We start from the raw sequence: 16,875 nt of genomic DNA, 5'->3' as shown, positions 1-16,875 counted from the left end.
TTTTAGGTCTATATTCCTCTAGACTGTATGCATAGTAAAGCAGAGATTGTAACTTTTCTTTTATGTCTTTTCCCAGTGCCCTTAACAATACTATTCTCTAAAATAGGAGTGATATTGCAAATATTTACTTGCAGATATGATATGAGCAACAGTAATCATAACAGACACCAGCTCTGAGCAACCTGGAGAACTTTCTTTGGTAAATTGGCTGAACTTCTTCCCAGCCTTTGGACCAGTAAGATGCCTCCGTAACTGTGGCTCTTCACAGCTTCCAGATTATCCTTACATGCTTCTGTTTTGGTCCTGTTCTCTTCTTACTACTTGGCTTTCATTCCTTATTTAAAATCATGCCCTGCCCTATAAATTTTGGTTTTGTATCAAGGACTTCTGGCGCCCATCCTTGAGAGCCCTTAAACTTGTTTTTGTTTTTTGGCTTCATCGGGTCCTAGTTGAGGTATGTGAGATCCTTCCTTGTGGCTTCCAGGCTTCTCTAGTTGTGGCCCATGGGCTTAGTTGCCCCATGGCGTGTGTGATCTTAGTTCCCCGACCAGGGATCAAACCCACATTCCCTGCACTGGATGGCTAACTCTTAATCACTGAACCACCAGGAAAGTCCCAGACTTGGCTTTTATTATTGCTCTTGGAGTTACCACCCATGGGATACTCAGGAGCCATCTGCAGTCTGAGTTCTTTACTGCCTTGCGTGTGTGCTCAGTCGCTTCAGTCATGTCTGACTCTCTGCGACTCTCTGGACTGCAGCCTGCCAGGCTCCTCTTCCATGGGACTCTCCAGACAAGAATACTGGAGTGGGTTGCCATGCCCTCCTCCAGGGGATCTTCCGCACCCAGGGATCAAACCTGTGTCTCTTCTGTCTCCTGCATTGGCATATGGATTCTTTACCACCAGTGCCAGTTGGGAAGCCCTTTATTGCCTTAGGTGGGGTGGAAATTTGGATACCCATTACTTAGCCCAGTGCCTGGCCAATGAAACATGCACCCATGGATGTTGTTCCCTCTCCACTGGGTCTCACTCTTTACCCTTCATTTGACTGATACTGCTATTGTCAGTTAACCAGTCTGGGGAGTTCCTTATCTTCCTTCAAGCATGTGTGAGTGTGTACTCAGTCATGTCTGATTCTTTGCAACCTGCCAGGCTCCTCTGTCCATGGGATTTTTTAAGGCAAGAATACTGGAGTATGTTGCCATTTCCTCCTCCAGAAGATCTTCCTGACCCAGGGATTGAGCTCACATCTCCTGCATTGGCAGGTGGATTCTTTACCACTGAGCCACCCGGAAGCCCTTCCTTTAGCACTTGCTTGTGATGTACTGGGGGCATTTCCATCTTTCCCTGTACCATTCTATTCACAATTCTCCCCAACTCTACTTGCCTGGGCTAATCTCTTGGATGTAATTTTTTTTTAAAAAATTGTCTCCTGCTTCCATAGTCTGTGAAGGTGATGTCCTGTTTCTAGAAAATTAAGACTTATGATATATATATTTCCATCTCTCTTAATTCTATCTCTAATAGTCCGCCTAAGGGCTGCACCTTCTGCTTGATTCCCTGTGCCCAGAGGGCCCTTGAAGCTGTGATTCCCCCTACTTGGAATGCTTTTTCTATAGCTCTCCTCCTGATTGAATTCTTCACATCTTTCATTTCTTAGCTCAAACGTCACCTTCTCTGGCCATGAATCTACCAATCACTCTGTTATACTATCTTTTAAAACTACTTTCATGGCACTTATGCTTCTCTGAAAGGATCTTGTTTCATTTTTCTCTTATTTATGGTATGTAACCCAACTGAAGTGTAAGCTTCATGAGTGCAGGGATCTTGTCTCTCTTGCTCACTTTTCTAGTTCAATGCCCCTGAAGAGTGATTCTCAATTTTGCCCCCCCAAGGGACAATTGGAAATGTCTAAAACATTTTTTTTTTTTGTCATGACTGGGGCAAGGGTGCTGGCATCTAGTGGGCAGAGGCCAGTGATGATATTACGTATCCTTATGATTCACAGGCCATCTCCCCTGTCCCTTGCAATAGGGAATTAACAGGCCCCAAAGATCAAGTGTTGAGATTAACATATCTTCCCTAGAACAATGTCTGACACATAGAGAATATTCAATAAATACTTGTTAGGTACAGGAGTGAATAGTCTTCTCATTGTCTCAAAGTAGCTCACTGATTCTTATAGATGTACCTGGAACATGGGTTTAGGAAATCTTCATCGATCTGTAAATTTACCTAGACTATTTTCTAGTCAGTTTTACCTGTGAAAGTTTCCGATCCACTGATTTCTGGTTGTCATTTGTGTTAAGTATCAGGAAGACGTTTCTAATAATTAGCTAAAAGGAAATTTAGAAATCTCCTATTATTCTACTGTTGCTCTGGTAATGTTTCCACAGGTGGCAATATCACAGTTTGCTCTTATCAAAGTACATATTACTTAGTTAAACGATCAAAACAGCTCTCTGAGGGGTAGTAATTACTCCTTTTTTATATTTTATCAAAATATAATTTATAATAATATACAAAAAGTTCAAGCAAACAGCTTGATGGACTTTAAAAATTTATATTACAGCGTTATATTATTTTCTGCTGTGCAGCAAAGTGAATCAGCCATAAGGATATATTTATCCCCCACCCTTTTTAAAATTTCCTTCCCGTTTGGTCACCACAGAACACTGAGCAGAGCTCCCTGTGCTGTACAGGAGGCTCTCATTAGTTATCTGTTTTGTACATAATATCAGTAGTGTCTGCAGCCATGAAAATAAAATACGCTTACTCCTTGGAAGGAAAGTTATGACCAACCTTGATAATATATTAAAAAGCAGAGACATTACTTTGCCAAACAAGGTCCGTCTAGTCAAGGCTATGGTTTTTCCCGTGGCCGTGTATGGATGTGAGAGTTGGACAGTGAAGAAAGCTGATCGCCGAAGAATTGATGCTTTTGAATTGTGGTGTTGGAGAAGACTCTTGAGAGTCCCTTGTACCGCAAGGAGATCCAACCAGTCTATTCTAAGGAAGATCGATCCTGGGTATTCATTTGAAGGACTGATGCTAAAGCTGAAACTGCAATACTTTGGCCACCTCATGCGATGAGTTGACTCACTGGAAAAGACTCTGATGCTGGGAAAGGTTGGGGACGGGAGGAGAAGGAGACGACCAAGAATGAGATGGCTGGATGGCATCACCGACTCTGTGGACATGAGTTTGAGTGAACTCTGGGAGTTGGTGATGGACAGGGAGGCCTGGGGTGCTGTGATTTATGGGGTCGCGGAGAGTCGGACACGACTGAGCGACTGAACTGAACTGTATGTCAGTCCTAATCTCCCAATCCATCCCTCCCTCCCTTTCCCTGCTTAGTGTCCATACATTTGGTCTCTACATCTGTCTCTTTCTGCTTTGCAAACAGGTTCATCTGTGTAATTTTTCTAGATTTCACATGTACGTGAAGTGTGTTAGTATATGATATTTGTTTCTTTCTTTCTAACTTACTCCACTCTGTATGACAGTCTCTAAGTCCATCCACATCTGTGTCTTCTGTCCAAATGGCACAATTTCATTCCTTTTTCTGGCTGAGTAATACTGCATTCTAAAGGAGATCAGTCCTGGGTGTTCATTGGAAGGACTGATGCTAAAGCTGAAACTGCAATACTTTGGCCACCTCATGCGACGAGTTGACTCACTGGAAAAGACTCTGATGCTGGGAAAGGTTGGGGGCGGGAGGAAGGGACGACAGAGAATGAGATGGCTGGATGGCATCACCGACTCTATGGACATGAGTTTGAGTGAACTCCGGGAGTTGGTGATGGACAGGGAGGCCTGGCGTGCTGTGATTCATGGGATCACAGAGAGTCACACACGACTGAGAGACTGAACTGAACTGAACTGAACTGAATACTGCATTGTATATACATGCCTCATCCTCTTTATCCATTCCTCTGCTGATGGACATTTACTTTGCTTCCATATCCTGACTAATGTAAATAGTGCTTCAGTAAACATTGGGTGCATGTATCTTTTGGAATTATGGTTTTCTCAGGTATATGCACAGAAGTGGGATTGCTGGGTCACATGGTAGCTCTCTTAAGAACCTCCATACCATTCTTCATACTTACTACACCAAACCACATTCTCACCAACAGTGTAAGAGGATTCCCTCTTCTCCACATCCTCTCCAGCATTTATCGTTTGCAGATATTTTGATGATGGCCATTCTGATCAGTGTGAGGTGGTAACTCATTATCGTTTTGATTTGTGCTTCTCTAATGATTAATTATGTTGAGCATCTTTCATGTGTTTATTGTCCATCTGTATGTTTTCTTTGGAGAAATGTCTATTTAGGTCTTCCACCCATTATTGATTATTGATTGGATTGTTTTTTTTTTGATATTAAACAATGTTTTTATATTTTGGAGATTAATCTTTTGTCAGTTGCTTCATTTGCAAATATTTTCTCCCATCCTGAAGATTTTCATTGTCTTATTTATGGTTTCCTTTGTTGTGCAAAAGCTTTTAAGTTTGGTTGGGTCTCATTTGTTTATTTTTATTTTATATTTTCATTACTTTAGGCAGTGGGTGAAAAAAGATCTTGCTGTGATTTATGTTAGAGAGTGTTCTGCCTATGTTATCCTCTGAGATTTATAGTGTCTGGCCTTACATCTAGTTCTTTAATCCATTTTGAGTTTATTCTTATGTGTGATGTTAGGGAGTATTTTAATTTCATTCTTTTATGTGTACATGAACTTTTACATACATGTACATGTAACCACCACCCATCTCAGGAAGTAAAACTTTTCTTTATTAATAACCATGTTGATAAGATCCATCCACATTTTTGCTTGTAGACTAGTTTGTTCTTTTTCATTGCTGTGTAATTTTCCATTATATGAATATAACATGATTTATTTACTCAGCTAATGATGACTGGTATTTGGGATTTTCCCCCTTCTTGAATTTTTATGAATAAAACCATTATGAGCTTTCTTGTATACATTTTCTTGAGTATTCACAAGAAATACTCTTGTGGGTCACAGGGCATATGTAACTTTAGTTTTAAAAGATATTGTCAGTTTTCCAAAGTGATTGTGCCAATTTGGATTATCCCTAGCAATGAATGAGAGCCTCGATTGCATCTCATCCCTGCGAACACTTGGAATTTTCAGTCTTTTAGCCATTTTGGTGCAGATATAGTAGTCTCATCATTTTCTGATAACCAACAATGTTGAGGACTTTTTGCTGCTTGTTTGCCAATTGGGTATCAGTTTCTCGTCAAGTGCCTGACGGCCAGTCTTCTGCCATTTTTTGTTGGGTTGTCAGTTATAAACAGGCATGCCTTATTTTGTTGAACTTAACATTATTGCACTTTGCAGTCATTGTTCAGTTCAGTCGCTCAGTCGTGTCTGACTCTTTGCGACCCCATGAATCACAGCACGCCAGGCCTCCCTGTCCATCACCAACTCCCGGAGTTCACTCAAACTCCTGTCCATCGAGTGGGTGTTGCCATCCAGCCATCTCATTCTCTGTCGTCCCCGTCTCCTCCCACCTCCAATCCCTCCCAGCATCAGACTCTTTTCCAGTGAGTCAGCTCGTCGCATGAGGGGTGGCCAAAGTATTGGAGTTTCAGCTTTAGCATCAGTCCTTCCAATGAACACCCAGGATTGATCTCCTTTAGAATGGACTGGTTGGATCTCCTTGAGTCCAAGGGACTCTCAAGAGTCTTCTCCAGCGCCACAGTTCAAAAGCATCAATTCTTCGGCGATCAGCTTCCTTCACAGTCCAGCTCTCACATCCATACATGACCACGGGAAAAACCATAGCCTTGACTAGACGGACCTTGTTTGGCAAAGTAATGTCTCTGCTTTTTAATATATTATCAAGGTTGGTCATAACTTTCCTTCCAAGGAGTAAGAGTCTTTTAATTTCTTGGCTGCAATCAGCATCTGCAGTGATTTTGGAGCCCAGAAAAATAAAGTCTGACCCTGTTTCCACTGTTTCCCCATCTATTTCCCATGAAGTGATGGGACAAGATGCCATGATCTTCGTTTTCTGAATGTTGAGCTTCAAGCCAACCTTTTCACTCTCCTCTTTCACTTTCATCAAGAGGCCTTTGAGTTCCTCTTCACTTTCTGCCATAAGGGTGGTGTCATCTGCATCTCTGAGGTTATTGATATTTCTCCCGGCAATCTTGATTCCAGCTTGTGCTTCTTCCAGCCCAGCATTTCTCATGATGTACTCTGCATATAAGCTAAATAAGCAGGGTGAAAATATACAACCTTGACGCACTCCTTTTCCTATTTGGAACCAGTCTGTTGTTCCATGTCCAGTTCTAACTGTTGCTTCCTGACCTGCATACAGGTTTCTCAAGAGGCAGGTCAGGTGGTCTGGTAGTCCCATCTCTTTCAGAATGTTCCACAGTTTATTGTGATCCACACAGTCAAAGGCTTTGGCATAGTCAATGAAGCAGAAGTAGATGTTTTTCTGGAACTCTCTTGCTTTCTCCATGATCCAGCGGATGTTGGCAATTTGATCTCTGGTGCTTCTGCCTTTTCTAAAACCTGCTTAAACATCTGGAAGTTCATGGTTCACATATTGCTGAAGCTTGGCTTGGAGAATTTTGCAGTCATTGAGTTTTTAATAAATTGAAGGTTTGCATCAACCCTGTGTCACAGAAGTCTATTAGCTCCATTTTCCCAACTGCAGCTTTTTCTCACTTTGGGTCTCCTTGTCACATTTGGGTAATTCCCTCAATATTTCAGATGTTTTCATTATTATTATATTTGTAATGATGATCTGTGATCAGTGATCTTTAATGTCATTATTGCAATTGTTTTGGGTTGCCACAAACTGCACTCATAAGAGATGGTGGATGCAATCAATTGTTAAAATGACAGCAAAGACAAGAATTTTGCATAAATTTAGTTGATAAAGAAGCAGCAGGATTTGAATGGACTGACTTCAATTTTGGAAGAAGTTCTACTGTGGTTAAAATGCTATCAAACAGCCTTGACTGCTACAGAGAAATCATTTGTTAAAGGAAGAGTCAATCCATGTGGCAAAGCCTAACTCCCATTCTCTAACCCACTAACCCCCATCTGAGTGGAGACTACTCTGATGTGCGGGGTGGTGTGAGGGTGTGTTCTAACTTCATTAATTTATATTCAACTGTCAAAATTTCCCAGTACCACTGACTGAAGAAGCTGTCTTTTTCCCAGTCTATATTCTTGCCTTCTTTGTTGAAGATTAATTGACTGAAGATATGTAGGTTTATTTCTGGGCTTTACAGTCTGTTCCATTGATCCATATGTCTGTTTTTGTGCCAATACCACATTGTTCTGATTACTGTAGCTTTGTAGTGTTTATCTGAAGCATGGGAGGGTTATGCCTCTTGCTTTGTTCTTTTTCTTGAGTATTGCTTTGGTTATTCTGGGTCTTTTATGATTCCATATAAATTTTAAGATTATTTGTTCTAGTTTGGTGAAAAGTGTCTTGAGTAATTTGGTAGAGATTGTATTAAATCTGTAAATTGCTTTGGGTAATATGGCCAGTTTAACAATAATTAATATTTTTAATTAATTAATCCAAGAGTATGAGATATCTTTCCATTTTGTTGAATCATCTTTAATTTCCTTTATTAATGTTTTATAGTTCTCAGCATATAAAGTCTTTTACCTCATTGGTCAGGTTTATTCCTAAGTATTTTTGTGTGTGTGTGTGGGGGGGTGATTTTAAAAGGTATTGTTTTTTATTTTTTGCATTCCCTTTCTGATATTTCACTGTTAGTGTAAAGAAATGTGACTGATTTCTGTGTATTAATCTTGTATTCTGTTACCTTGCTGAATTCATCTGTTAGTTCTAATTGTTTTTGTGTGGAGTCTTTAGGGTTTTCTATATATAGTATTCTGTCATCTGCTAACAATTTTACATCTTTCTTTCCAATTTGGACACCTTTTATTTCTTTTTCTTGTTGGATTGCTGTGTCTAGGACTTCCAATACTATATTGAATAGAAGTGGGGAAAGTCAGAATTCTTTCTTATTCTGGATTTTAGCAGGAAGACTTTCAGCTTTTCACCATTGAGTATTATGTTGACTATGGCTTTGTCATAAATTACTTTTATTATGTTGAGATATGTTCCCTCTATAACCAGTTTGGTAAGGTTATTTTTTTAATATCATGAATGGATGTTGAATTTTGTCAACATGCATTTCCTGTGTCTATTGAGATAATCATGTTTTACCTTTCCTTGTATGAATGTGGTGTATCACATTCATTGATTTATGTGTGTTGAACCTTCCTCATGACCATGGAATGAAAACGACTTGGTCATAGTGTATGATCTCTTTTTATGTAATGTTGGACTCAGTTTGTTAATATTTTATTAAGGATTTTTGGATCTATATTCATTAAAGATATTGGTCTGTAATTTTCTTTTGTTGTGTCTTTGTCTGGTTTTGGTATCAGGATTATGGTGGCTTTATAGAATAAATTTGGGAGTGTTTCCTCCTCTTACATTTTTTGGAATAGTTTGAGAAGGATAGGTATAAGTTCTTTTTGGTATGTTCGGTAGAAGTCCTTAGTAAAGCTGTCCAGTCTTGGATTTTTGTTTGCAGGGAGTTTTGTTAAATTACAGATTTTATTTCACTTGTAGTGATCAGTCTGTTTAAATGGTCTGTTTCTTCTTGACTCAGTTTTAGCTGGCTATATGTTTCTAGAAACTTGTTAATTTCTTCCAACTTGCTTGCATATAACTATTCATTGTGTTCTCAGTTTTTAAAAAGTGTTTTTTTTTTTTTTTGTGGTTTCAGTGGTTAAAATGTCTTCTCTTACATATCTTATTTTGCTTATTTGGGTCCTCTCTCTTTTCTTCCTGGTGAGCCTGGCTAGAAAGTAGGGAAAACCACTAGACCATTCAGATATGACCTCAATCAAATCCCTTATGATTATGCAGTGGAAGTGAGAAATAGATTTAAGGGACTAGATCTGATAGATAGAGTGCCTGATGAACTCTGGACGGAGGTTCGTGACATTGTACAGGAGACAGGGACCAAGACCATCCCCATGGAAAAGAAATGCAAAAGAGCGAAATGGCTGTCTGAGGAGGCCTTACAAATAGCTGTAAAAAGAAGAGAGGCGAAAAGCAAAGGAGAAAAGGAAAGATATAAGCATCTGAATGCAGAGTTCCAAAGAATAGCAAGGAGAGATAAGAAAGCCTTCCTCAGTGATCAATGCAAAGAAATAGAGGAAAACAACAGAATAGGAAAAACAAGAGACCTCTTCAAGAAAATTAGAGATTCCAAGGGAACTTTTCATGCAAAGATGGGCTCGATAAAGGACAGAAATGGTATGGACCTAACAGAAGCAGAAGATATTAAGAAGAGGTGGCAGGAATACACAGAAGAACTGTACAAAAAAGATCTTCCCGACCAAGATAGTCATGATAATGTGATCACTGACCTAGAGCCAGACATCTTGGAATGTGAAGTCAAGTGGGCCTTAGAAAGCATCACTACGAACAAAGCTAGTGGAGGTGATGGAATTCCAGTTGAGCTATTTCAAGTCTTGAAAGATGATGCTGTGAAAGTGCTGCACTCAATATGCCAGCAGATTTGGAAAACTCAGCAGTGGCCACAGGACTGGAAGAGGTCAGTCTTCATTCCAATCCCAAAGAAAGGCAATGCCAAAGAATGCTCAAACTACCGCACAATTGCACTCATCTCACATGCTAGTAAAGTCATGCTCAAAATTCTCCAAGCCAGGCTTCAGCAGTATGTAAACCGTGAACTCCCAGATGTTCAAGCAGGTTTTAGAAAAGGCAGAGGCACCAGAGATCAAATTGCCAACATCCGCTGGATCATGGAGAAAGCAAGAGAGTTCCAGAAAAACATCTATTTCTGCTTCATTGACTATGCCAAAGCCTTTGACTGTGTGGATCACAATAAACTGTGGAACATTCTGAAAGAGATGGGAATCCCAGACCACCTGACCTGCCTCTTGAGAAACCTGTATGCAGGTCAGGAAGCAACAGTTAGAACCGGTCATGGAACAACAGACTGGTTCCAAATAGGAAAAGGTGTACGTCAAGGTTGTATATTGTCACCTTGCTTATTTAACTTATATGCAGAGTACATCATGAGGAACGCTGGGCTGGAAGAAGCACAAGCTGGAATCAAGATTGCTGGGAGAAATATCAATAACCTTAGATATGCAGATGACACTACCCTTATGGCAGAAAGTGAAGAGGAACTCAAAAGCCTCTTGATGAAAGTGAAAGAGGAGAGTGAAAAGGTTGGCTTGAAGCTCAACATTCAGAAAACAAAGATCATGGCATCTGGTCCCATCACTTCATGGGAAATAGATGGAAAAACAATGGAAACAGTGTCAGACTTTGTTTTTTTGGGCTCCAAAATCACTGCAGATGCTGATTGCAGCCATGAAATTAAAAGACGCTTGCTCCTTGGCAGGAAAGTTATGACCAACCTTGATAGTATATTAAAAAGCAGAGACATTACTTTGCCGACCAAGGTCCGTCTAGTCAAGGCAATGGTTTTTCCCGTGGTCATGTATGGATGTGAGAGTTGGACTGTGAAGAAAGCTGATCGCCGAAGAATCGATGCTTTTGAACTGTGGTGTTGGAGAAGACTCTTGAGAGTCCCTTATACTGCAAGGAGATCCAACCAGTCCATTCTAAAGGAGATCAATCCTGGATGTTCATTGGAGGGACTGATGCTAAAGCTGAAACTCCAATACTTTGGCCACCTCATGAGACGAGTTGACTCACTGGAAAAGACTCTGATGCTGGGAAAGGTTGGGGGCGGGAGGAGAAGGGGACGACGGAGAATGAGATGGCTGGATGGCATCACCGACTCTGTGGACATGAGTTTGAGTGTACTCCGGGAGTTGGTGATGGACAGGGAGGCCTGGCGTGCTGTGATTCATGGGGTCGCGGAGAGTCGGACACGACTGAGCGACTGAACTGAACTGAACTGAGCCTGGCTAGAGGTTTGTTGATTTTGTTTACCTTTTCAAAAAATTAACTCTTGGACTTATTGATCTTTTCTATTGTTTTTGATCTCTATTTTCTCTCTGATCTTCATTGTTTTCTTCCTTATGCTGCCTTTGGGTTTTATTTGTTCTTCTTTTTCTAATTCTTTTAGGCTATAGGTAGCTTGTTTGAGATTTTTCATATTTTTTGAGGTGGGCCTATATTGCTATGAACTTCCCTCTTAGAACTGCTTTTGCTGCATCTCATAAGGTTATGTTTCTTTGATAACTCATAAGGTTATCTCATGAGGTTATAATCTTTGTTATAATCAATGTTATAAAACATTGTCTAAGACCATGTTTTCATTTTCATTTATCTACAGGCTTTTTCTGATTTCTTTTTTGTATTTTTTTTGTTTTGTTTTTCTATTTATTTTTTAAAATTTATTTTATTGGAGGCAAATTACCTTACATTAATATATTGGTTGGTTTTGCCATACATTGACATGAATCCGCCCCAGGTGTACATGTGTTCCCTTTCTTGAACCCCCCTCCCACCTCCCTCTTCCCCATATCCTCCCTCCAGGTCATCCCCGTGCACCAGCCCCAAGCATCCTGTATCATGCGTCGAACCTGGACTGGTCACTTATGATAATATACATGCTACAATGCCGTTCTCCCCAATCATCCCACCTTCACCCTCTCCCACAGAGTCCCAAAGACTGTTCTATTTCTTTTTTGATTTCATTGTTGACCCATTGGCTTTTTAGGAGCACGTTGTTTAGTCTCTATATGTTTGTTCTTTTCTCATTTTTCTTTCTGTGAAAAAAGAAACAGGTTTCATACTGTTACAGTTTCAAGCAGTTTCATACTGTTGTAATCAGAGAAGTTCTCAATTGAGTTAATTTTTCAGTTATTTTATGTTTTATTTCCACAATTTTCATTTTTGCTATTGTTCAGTCACTCAGTCACGTCCAGTTCTTTGTGACCCCATGGACTGCAGCACGCCAGGCTTCCCTGTCCTTCACCATCTCCCAGAGCTTGCTCAGACTCATGTCCATTGAGTCGGTGATGCCATCCAACCATCTTGTCCTCTGTCGTCCCCTTCTCCTCCTGTCTTCAATACTTCCCAGCATCAGGGTCTTTGAGTTGGCTCATTTTCATTTGGCTCTCATATCTAGGCTTAGAACTAACAGAACCTAAAACATTTTTTCTTTTCAGGTAATTATTGCTGCACAATGAAGCACCTCCAATTTTAGTAGTTTAAAACAACCACCACTAATTTAGTCAATGATTCCATTAGTTGGCAATTTGGGCAGGGGTCAACTGAGTTATTCTTTTCATTTCAGCTTGCACCATTTATGCAAATTTGGTCAGCTGCCAGATTGGCTGGGGATGGCTGATTTAAGATGGTCTTAGCTTGCCCTATGTGAGCTCTCATCCTCCAGAAGGCTATCTGAGTCTTGTTTATATGTCAGCTAGACAGGTTTCAAGAGAATATGTAAAGGCACATTCCAAGAGGCATGTGCAATGCCTCTGCAGATCTAGACTTAAAACTAACAGAACCTAATTTTTGCTGCATTCCCTTCAGAAGGCCAGACTGGTTACAAGAGATGGGAAAGTGAGCTCTATCTCTTGATGATGGAAGGAGCTACAAAGTCTCATTGCAGAGAGCATGGCCACTTTTGCTTTCTATCACACTTGTTCTTTGCTGTAATTCTCAAGCATGTTTTATTTCCTTAAACATGTTAAACAAAATTACTTTAAAGCTTCTGACTGATAACATTATTATCTAAATGTCCCTTGGGCCTAGTTCTCTTGGTTTATGGACATGTTTCTTCTTCTTACGTCTGTTTATTGTTTATTTCATTTTGGACATTGTTATATGAAAAATTTTAGAAATACTTAATGTGCTGGCTTTTGTTATTTTCCTACAAGAATAATTTATATTTGTCTCTAATAGGCAGCTAGATTAGAAATACTAGAGATTTTTTATAATGTTAATCCAATCCAGGGTTGAGATTATTCAAAATTGGGCTTTAATCTCTATGAGAGCTGGCTTATTCCTTTTTACCGTGTACCTCTTTGTGGTACCAACCCCAAATATGATGAATTTTAGGTGTACCCGCTTCCTATCAAGATGTTCCTGAACTCCATGTTCTTTTAGATCCTTGAGTTTATTGTAAACTCTGTTCAGCTTCTCAGCTTTTCAGCTGCTTTTTATGGACTCAGAAGATGCCTTTAAGAAGCAGGAGTCAAAAATGCTGGTCTCACTTCTATGAATTTCCTTCTTACAGATCTTGAACCTATAACTTTATATGACTTTATTAGCTCTCCAATGCTATTAACATATTTTTATACTTTGACCATTTTTCTGGTTATTTTCAGTATAAGCATTAGCTGCATATTTTAATCTGGTCTTCCATTATTGGAATTAGAATTGCTTAGATGATTATTTATCTCAATGTTGAAATGTATGCTGCAGAATGAAAGCATGTTCTATTTCCATATCATGAATTCTCTGGCATCAGGAATCATATCTTCATGAAGAGGCTCTGCCTTTTTTTTTTTTTCTGGCCCTGGGTACAGTAGGGACTCAGTAAAGGCTACATGATTGTTGAGTACAGTGCATGTCCTTTTTGTAGGTTTAGTAATTATTTTATTGTTCACCTTTGTTCTCAAGATCTTTAGATAGTGGCAGGCTCTCAAGAGACCAAGTCACAGAGATGTAGAGCATAGTCTCTGCTTTTGGTCTGGTAATGAGCAGAGCCGGATCAAGTCATAGGAATGTGAATAGGAACTCCATGTGTTTTACTTTTAGGAGTGTCAAATCAGAAAAACATATTATATTCACCAAATTGTACTTACAAGTCCTATAATTATTTACTTAGTCTCTTGAGAAAATGCCAGTGTGAATGTATGGTTAGGAGTGAATATTTATAATGCATGTGGACATCTAGAAATCTCTGTCCATTGCTCTATCCTCGGTGTTCTCCATTTGAAAAAATATGTTTGTATAACTACCATCATCTTCTGTTCTCTCCTCCAGATTCTCCCTGACCCTTTTCAACCCACTCAGACAGGCATCCACCTGTCCCTGCATCCACTGGGCCATGTTACATAGCTTCCCTGACAAAAATGGCCACAGGAATTTCCACTTGTTTATGTTGATTGCAGTGGGGTGCTCTAGCATAGGCAATGACAAGCAGCTCTAGGTCACACTCCCATGGCCATTAGTCCCCTTCTTTGTCCTTTGGGAGGAATATACTGGGATATGCTTTGGTAGTATAGTTTTATTTTTCTCTCTTGATTTGTTTTCTGTGGAACAATCCTGTGGATAATTTCTGGTAACTAAAAAATTGGCAAACCTTAATGAATAATGATCACAGTCCTAAAATGAACACTTTATGTGCTAAAAGAAAGGATTACGAATCTAGTTCTATGGGAGGACAGATGAGGGAGCCATGAGTTCAGCTTGGAGAGTTAACCTTACTGGGTTTGGTCATATGAAACCATAATTGAAAAAGACACATGTACAAATATTCACTGCAGCACTATTTACAATAGCTAGGACATGGGAGCAACCTAGAGGTCCATCAGTACAATGGATGGACATCAATACAATATATACAATGGAATATTACTCAGCCATAAAAAAGAACACATCTGAGTCAATGCTAATGAACCTAGAGCCTGTTATACAGAGTTAAGTAGGTCAGAAAGAGAAAAACACATATTAACACATGGATATGAAATCTAGAAAGATGAAACTGATGAACCTATTTGCAGAGCATTAATGGAGATGCAGACATAGAGAACAGACTTGTGGACACAGTCGGGAAGGAGCGGGAGATGAAAGAGTAACATTAAAACATGTACGTTACCATATGTAAAATAGATTGTGGGAATTTGCTGTATGACGCAAGGGGCTCAAACCGGGTGCTCTGTAAGAACTTAGAGAGGTGAGATGGGATGGGAAATGGGAGGGAGGGTCAAGAGGAAGGGGACATATATACTGATACATGTTGATACACGGCAGAAATCAACACAGTATTGTACCTGGGACAGATTCATGTCAATGTATGGCAAAACCAATACAATAATGTAAAGTAATTAGCCTCCAATTAAAATAAATAAATTTAATAAGTAAATAAATTATTAAAAAAAAAAAGAATTCCCAGCAGTCACTGCTGGCCACTGTTGCTTACCTCAGCACTACAGGGAAAGAGTGACTTCATATACGATATTTAAAACATACTGGTTAAGGATTTGTCCTCTAAAGCCAAATTGACTGGAATTTAGTTTTGTCTTTCTCTGTGTAACTTGGTCCAATTACTTTTAAGTTCTTTCTAACTCAGTTTCTTCATCTCTCAAATGGGGATAAGACCCTTTTCGAGTCATTGTAAAGTGAAATAATAAAACTATGTAAAGTGTTTAAAATCTTCCTGTCCCATAATAAGTACTCAAGAGATTTTCACTGTTATTACTGGTTTGTGGGCTCTTCAGATGAGGGCACAGAGTATGGGGTAGGGGAGATAGATAAAGGAGATAGACTTTCAGGTCTTCTTAGACTCTGGGCTCTTCATATGCATTTCCATCCTCTTGGTTTAAGGGAGGTCACATCCAACAACCCACGTTGTTCAGGCTTGATACCCTTTCTTCCAGTTCCAGCATGGTTTCTCTTTCCTGTAATTCCTAGGTTCTGCTGATCATGTGGTTGGAATCTCAGGAGAGCCTGTTTGGTTACGCCCCACCAGCTTACAAACAAATATATACTCTGCTAAATGGAAGATTCAACCATACTCAAATTCAAGTAATTGTTTTACATGGTCTTGGAGCAATAATTCTGGCCGGATCGAAGTAAGGGAAACTTTGGGTCAGACTCCAAATTGTTTCAACAAAAGCCTCAATTTTACAAACAAAAACTTCACTCTTCTCATCAAGGCAGCTCAGCCACAAGACAGTGGCCTCTACATCCTGGAGTTCACCACTCCCTCTGGGAAGGTTCGGGAACACAAGTTCCAGGTTTCTATATTTGGTGAGTCCTCATGACAGTTCATCTTGCCCCTGTAACTCTTGCAGGGCTTGTATTTCCAGCATCTTTCTGATCAGAATCTCTGCTTCTAGATCGTGTTGAGAAGCCCAGCCTGGTGGAGAAGTGGAAGGTCCTGGATGGGGGCATTTGTCAAGTAACTCTGTCCTGCTCAGTCACCAGAGGTGGTGATGTGAGCTATGCTTGGTATAGAGGGAGTAATCTGATCCAGATACCTGGGAACCAAACAGAACTGGTGGATAAGGTTGATGTCAATGGTTTGCACTTATATACCTGCAATGTCAGCAATCCAGTCAGTTGGGCAAGCCACAGCCTCCAACTAACACAGGGCTGTCAGAGTGACCAAGGTAAGTGGAACACTTTGGGCTGTAAGAGGGGCTGAAGGTGTGGAACCCCACAACGAGGCTCATTGCAAAGTAGACTTGATATGAGATCCCCTGACTGGCTCCCACAGAGCTTTGCAGCCCTTCCCCAGGTAAGGCTTGGCCTCTAGGGCATACAGTCCCTATAAAACCAGGGTTGTCTTGGTCGGGGAAGAATTTTATCCTCATAAAGAACTTCCTTCTGGGAGATGTGAGTTTCTCCTTCGTATAGGGAATGCTTAATTGTTTGATGAGTCACTGCCCTGAAGTGGGTTCTGATCATTACATTCTTTTTCTGAGAGACTGATGGAAACCTCCTTCCTCCTCCTGAGTTATAATTCCCTCAAGCCATATAGTTTCCCAAGAGGTAACTATTGCTATGCTGTACGCTGTACTCTGCATCACGTGGTCATCAGGATCATCTTGAGGGTACTTAGAAGAGTTCTTGTTTTTTTCTTTTTTTGCTTATGTTCAGTCTAAGTTA

At 40.1% G+C, this 16,875-nt stretch overlaps 1 protein-coding gene across 2 annotated transcripts in view; it reads left to right on the top strand.

Moving 5' to 3' along the window:
- CD244 (CD244 molecule) overlaps positions 1 to 16,875 on the top strand; it is a 40,553-nt gene that overhangs the window by 11,321 nt on the left and 12,357 nt on the right. For both annotated transcript variants that reach the window (XM_088835955.1, XM_055403307.2), the window contains exons 2-3: positions 15,676 to 16,014; positions 16,104 to 16,376. In XM_088835955.1, the coding sequence (XP_088692081.1) occupies positions 15,676 to 16,014; positions 16,104 to 16,376 (612 nt within the window). The remainder of the gene's footprint in view (positions 1 to 15,675; positions 16,015 to 16,103; positions 16,377 to 16,875) is intronic.

Source organism: Moschus berezovskii, chromosome 4, assembly GCF_049115385.1.
Source record: "Moschus berezovskii isolate FMDL1 chromosome 4, NW_MosBer_1.0, whole genome shotgun sequence".
NCBI lineage: Eukaryota > Metazoa > Chordata > Mammalia > Artiodactyla > Moschidae > Moschus > Moschus berezovskii.
Note: the sequence above shows the minus strand (reverse complement) of the source record. Positions and strands in the feature narration are given on the sequence as shown.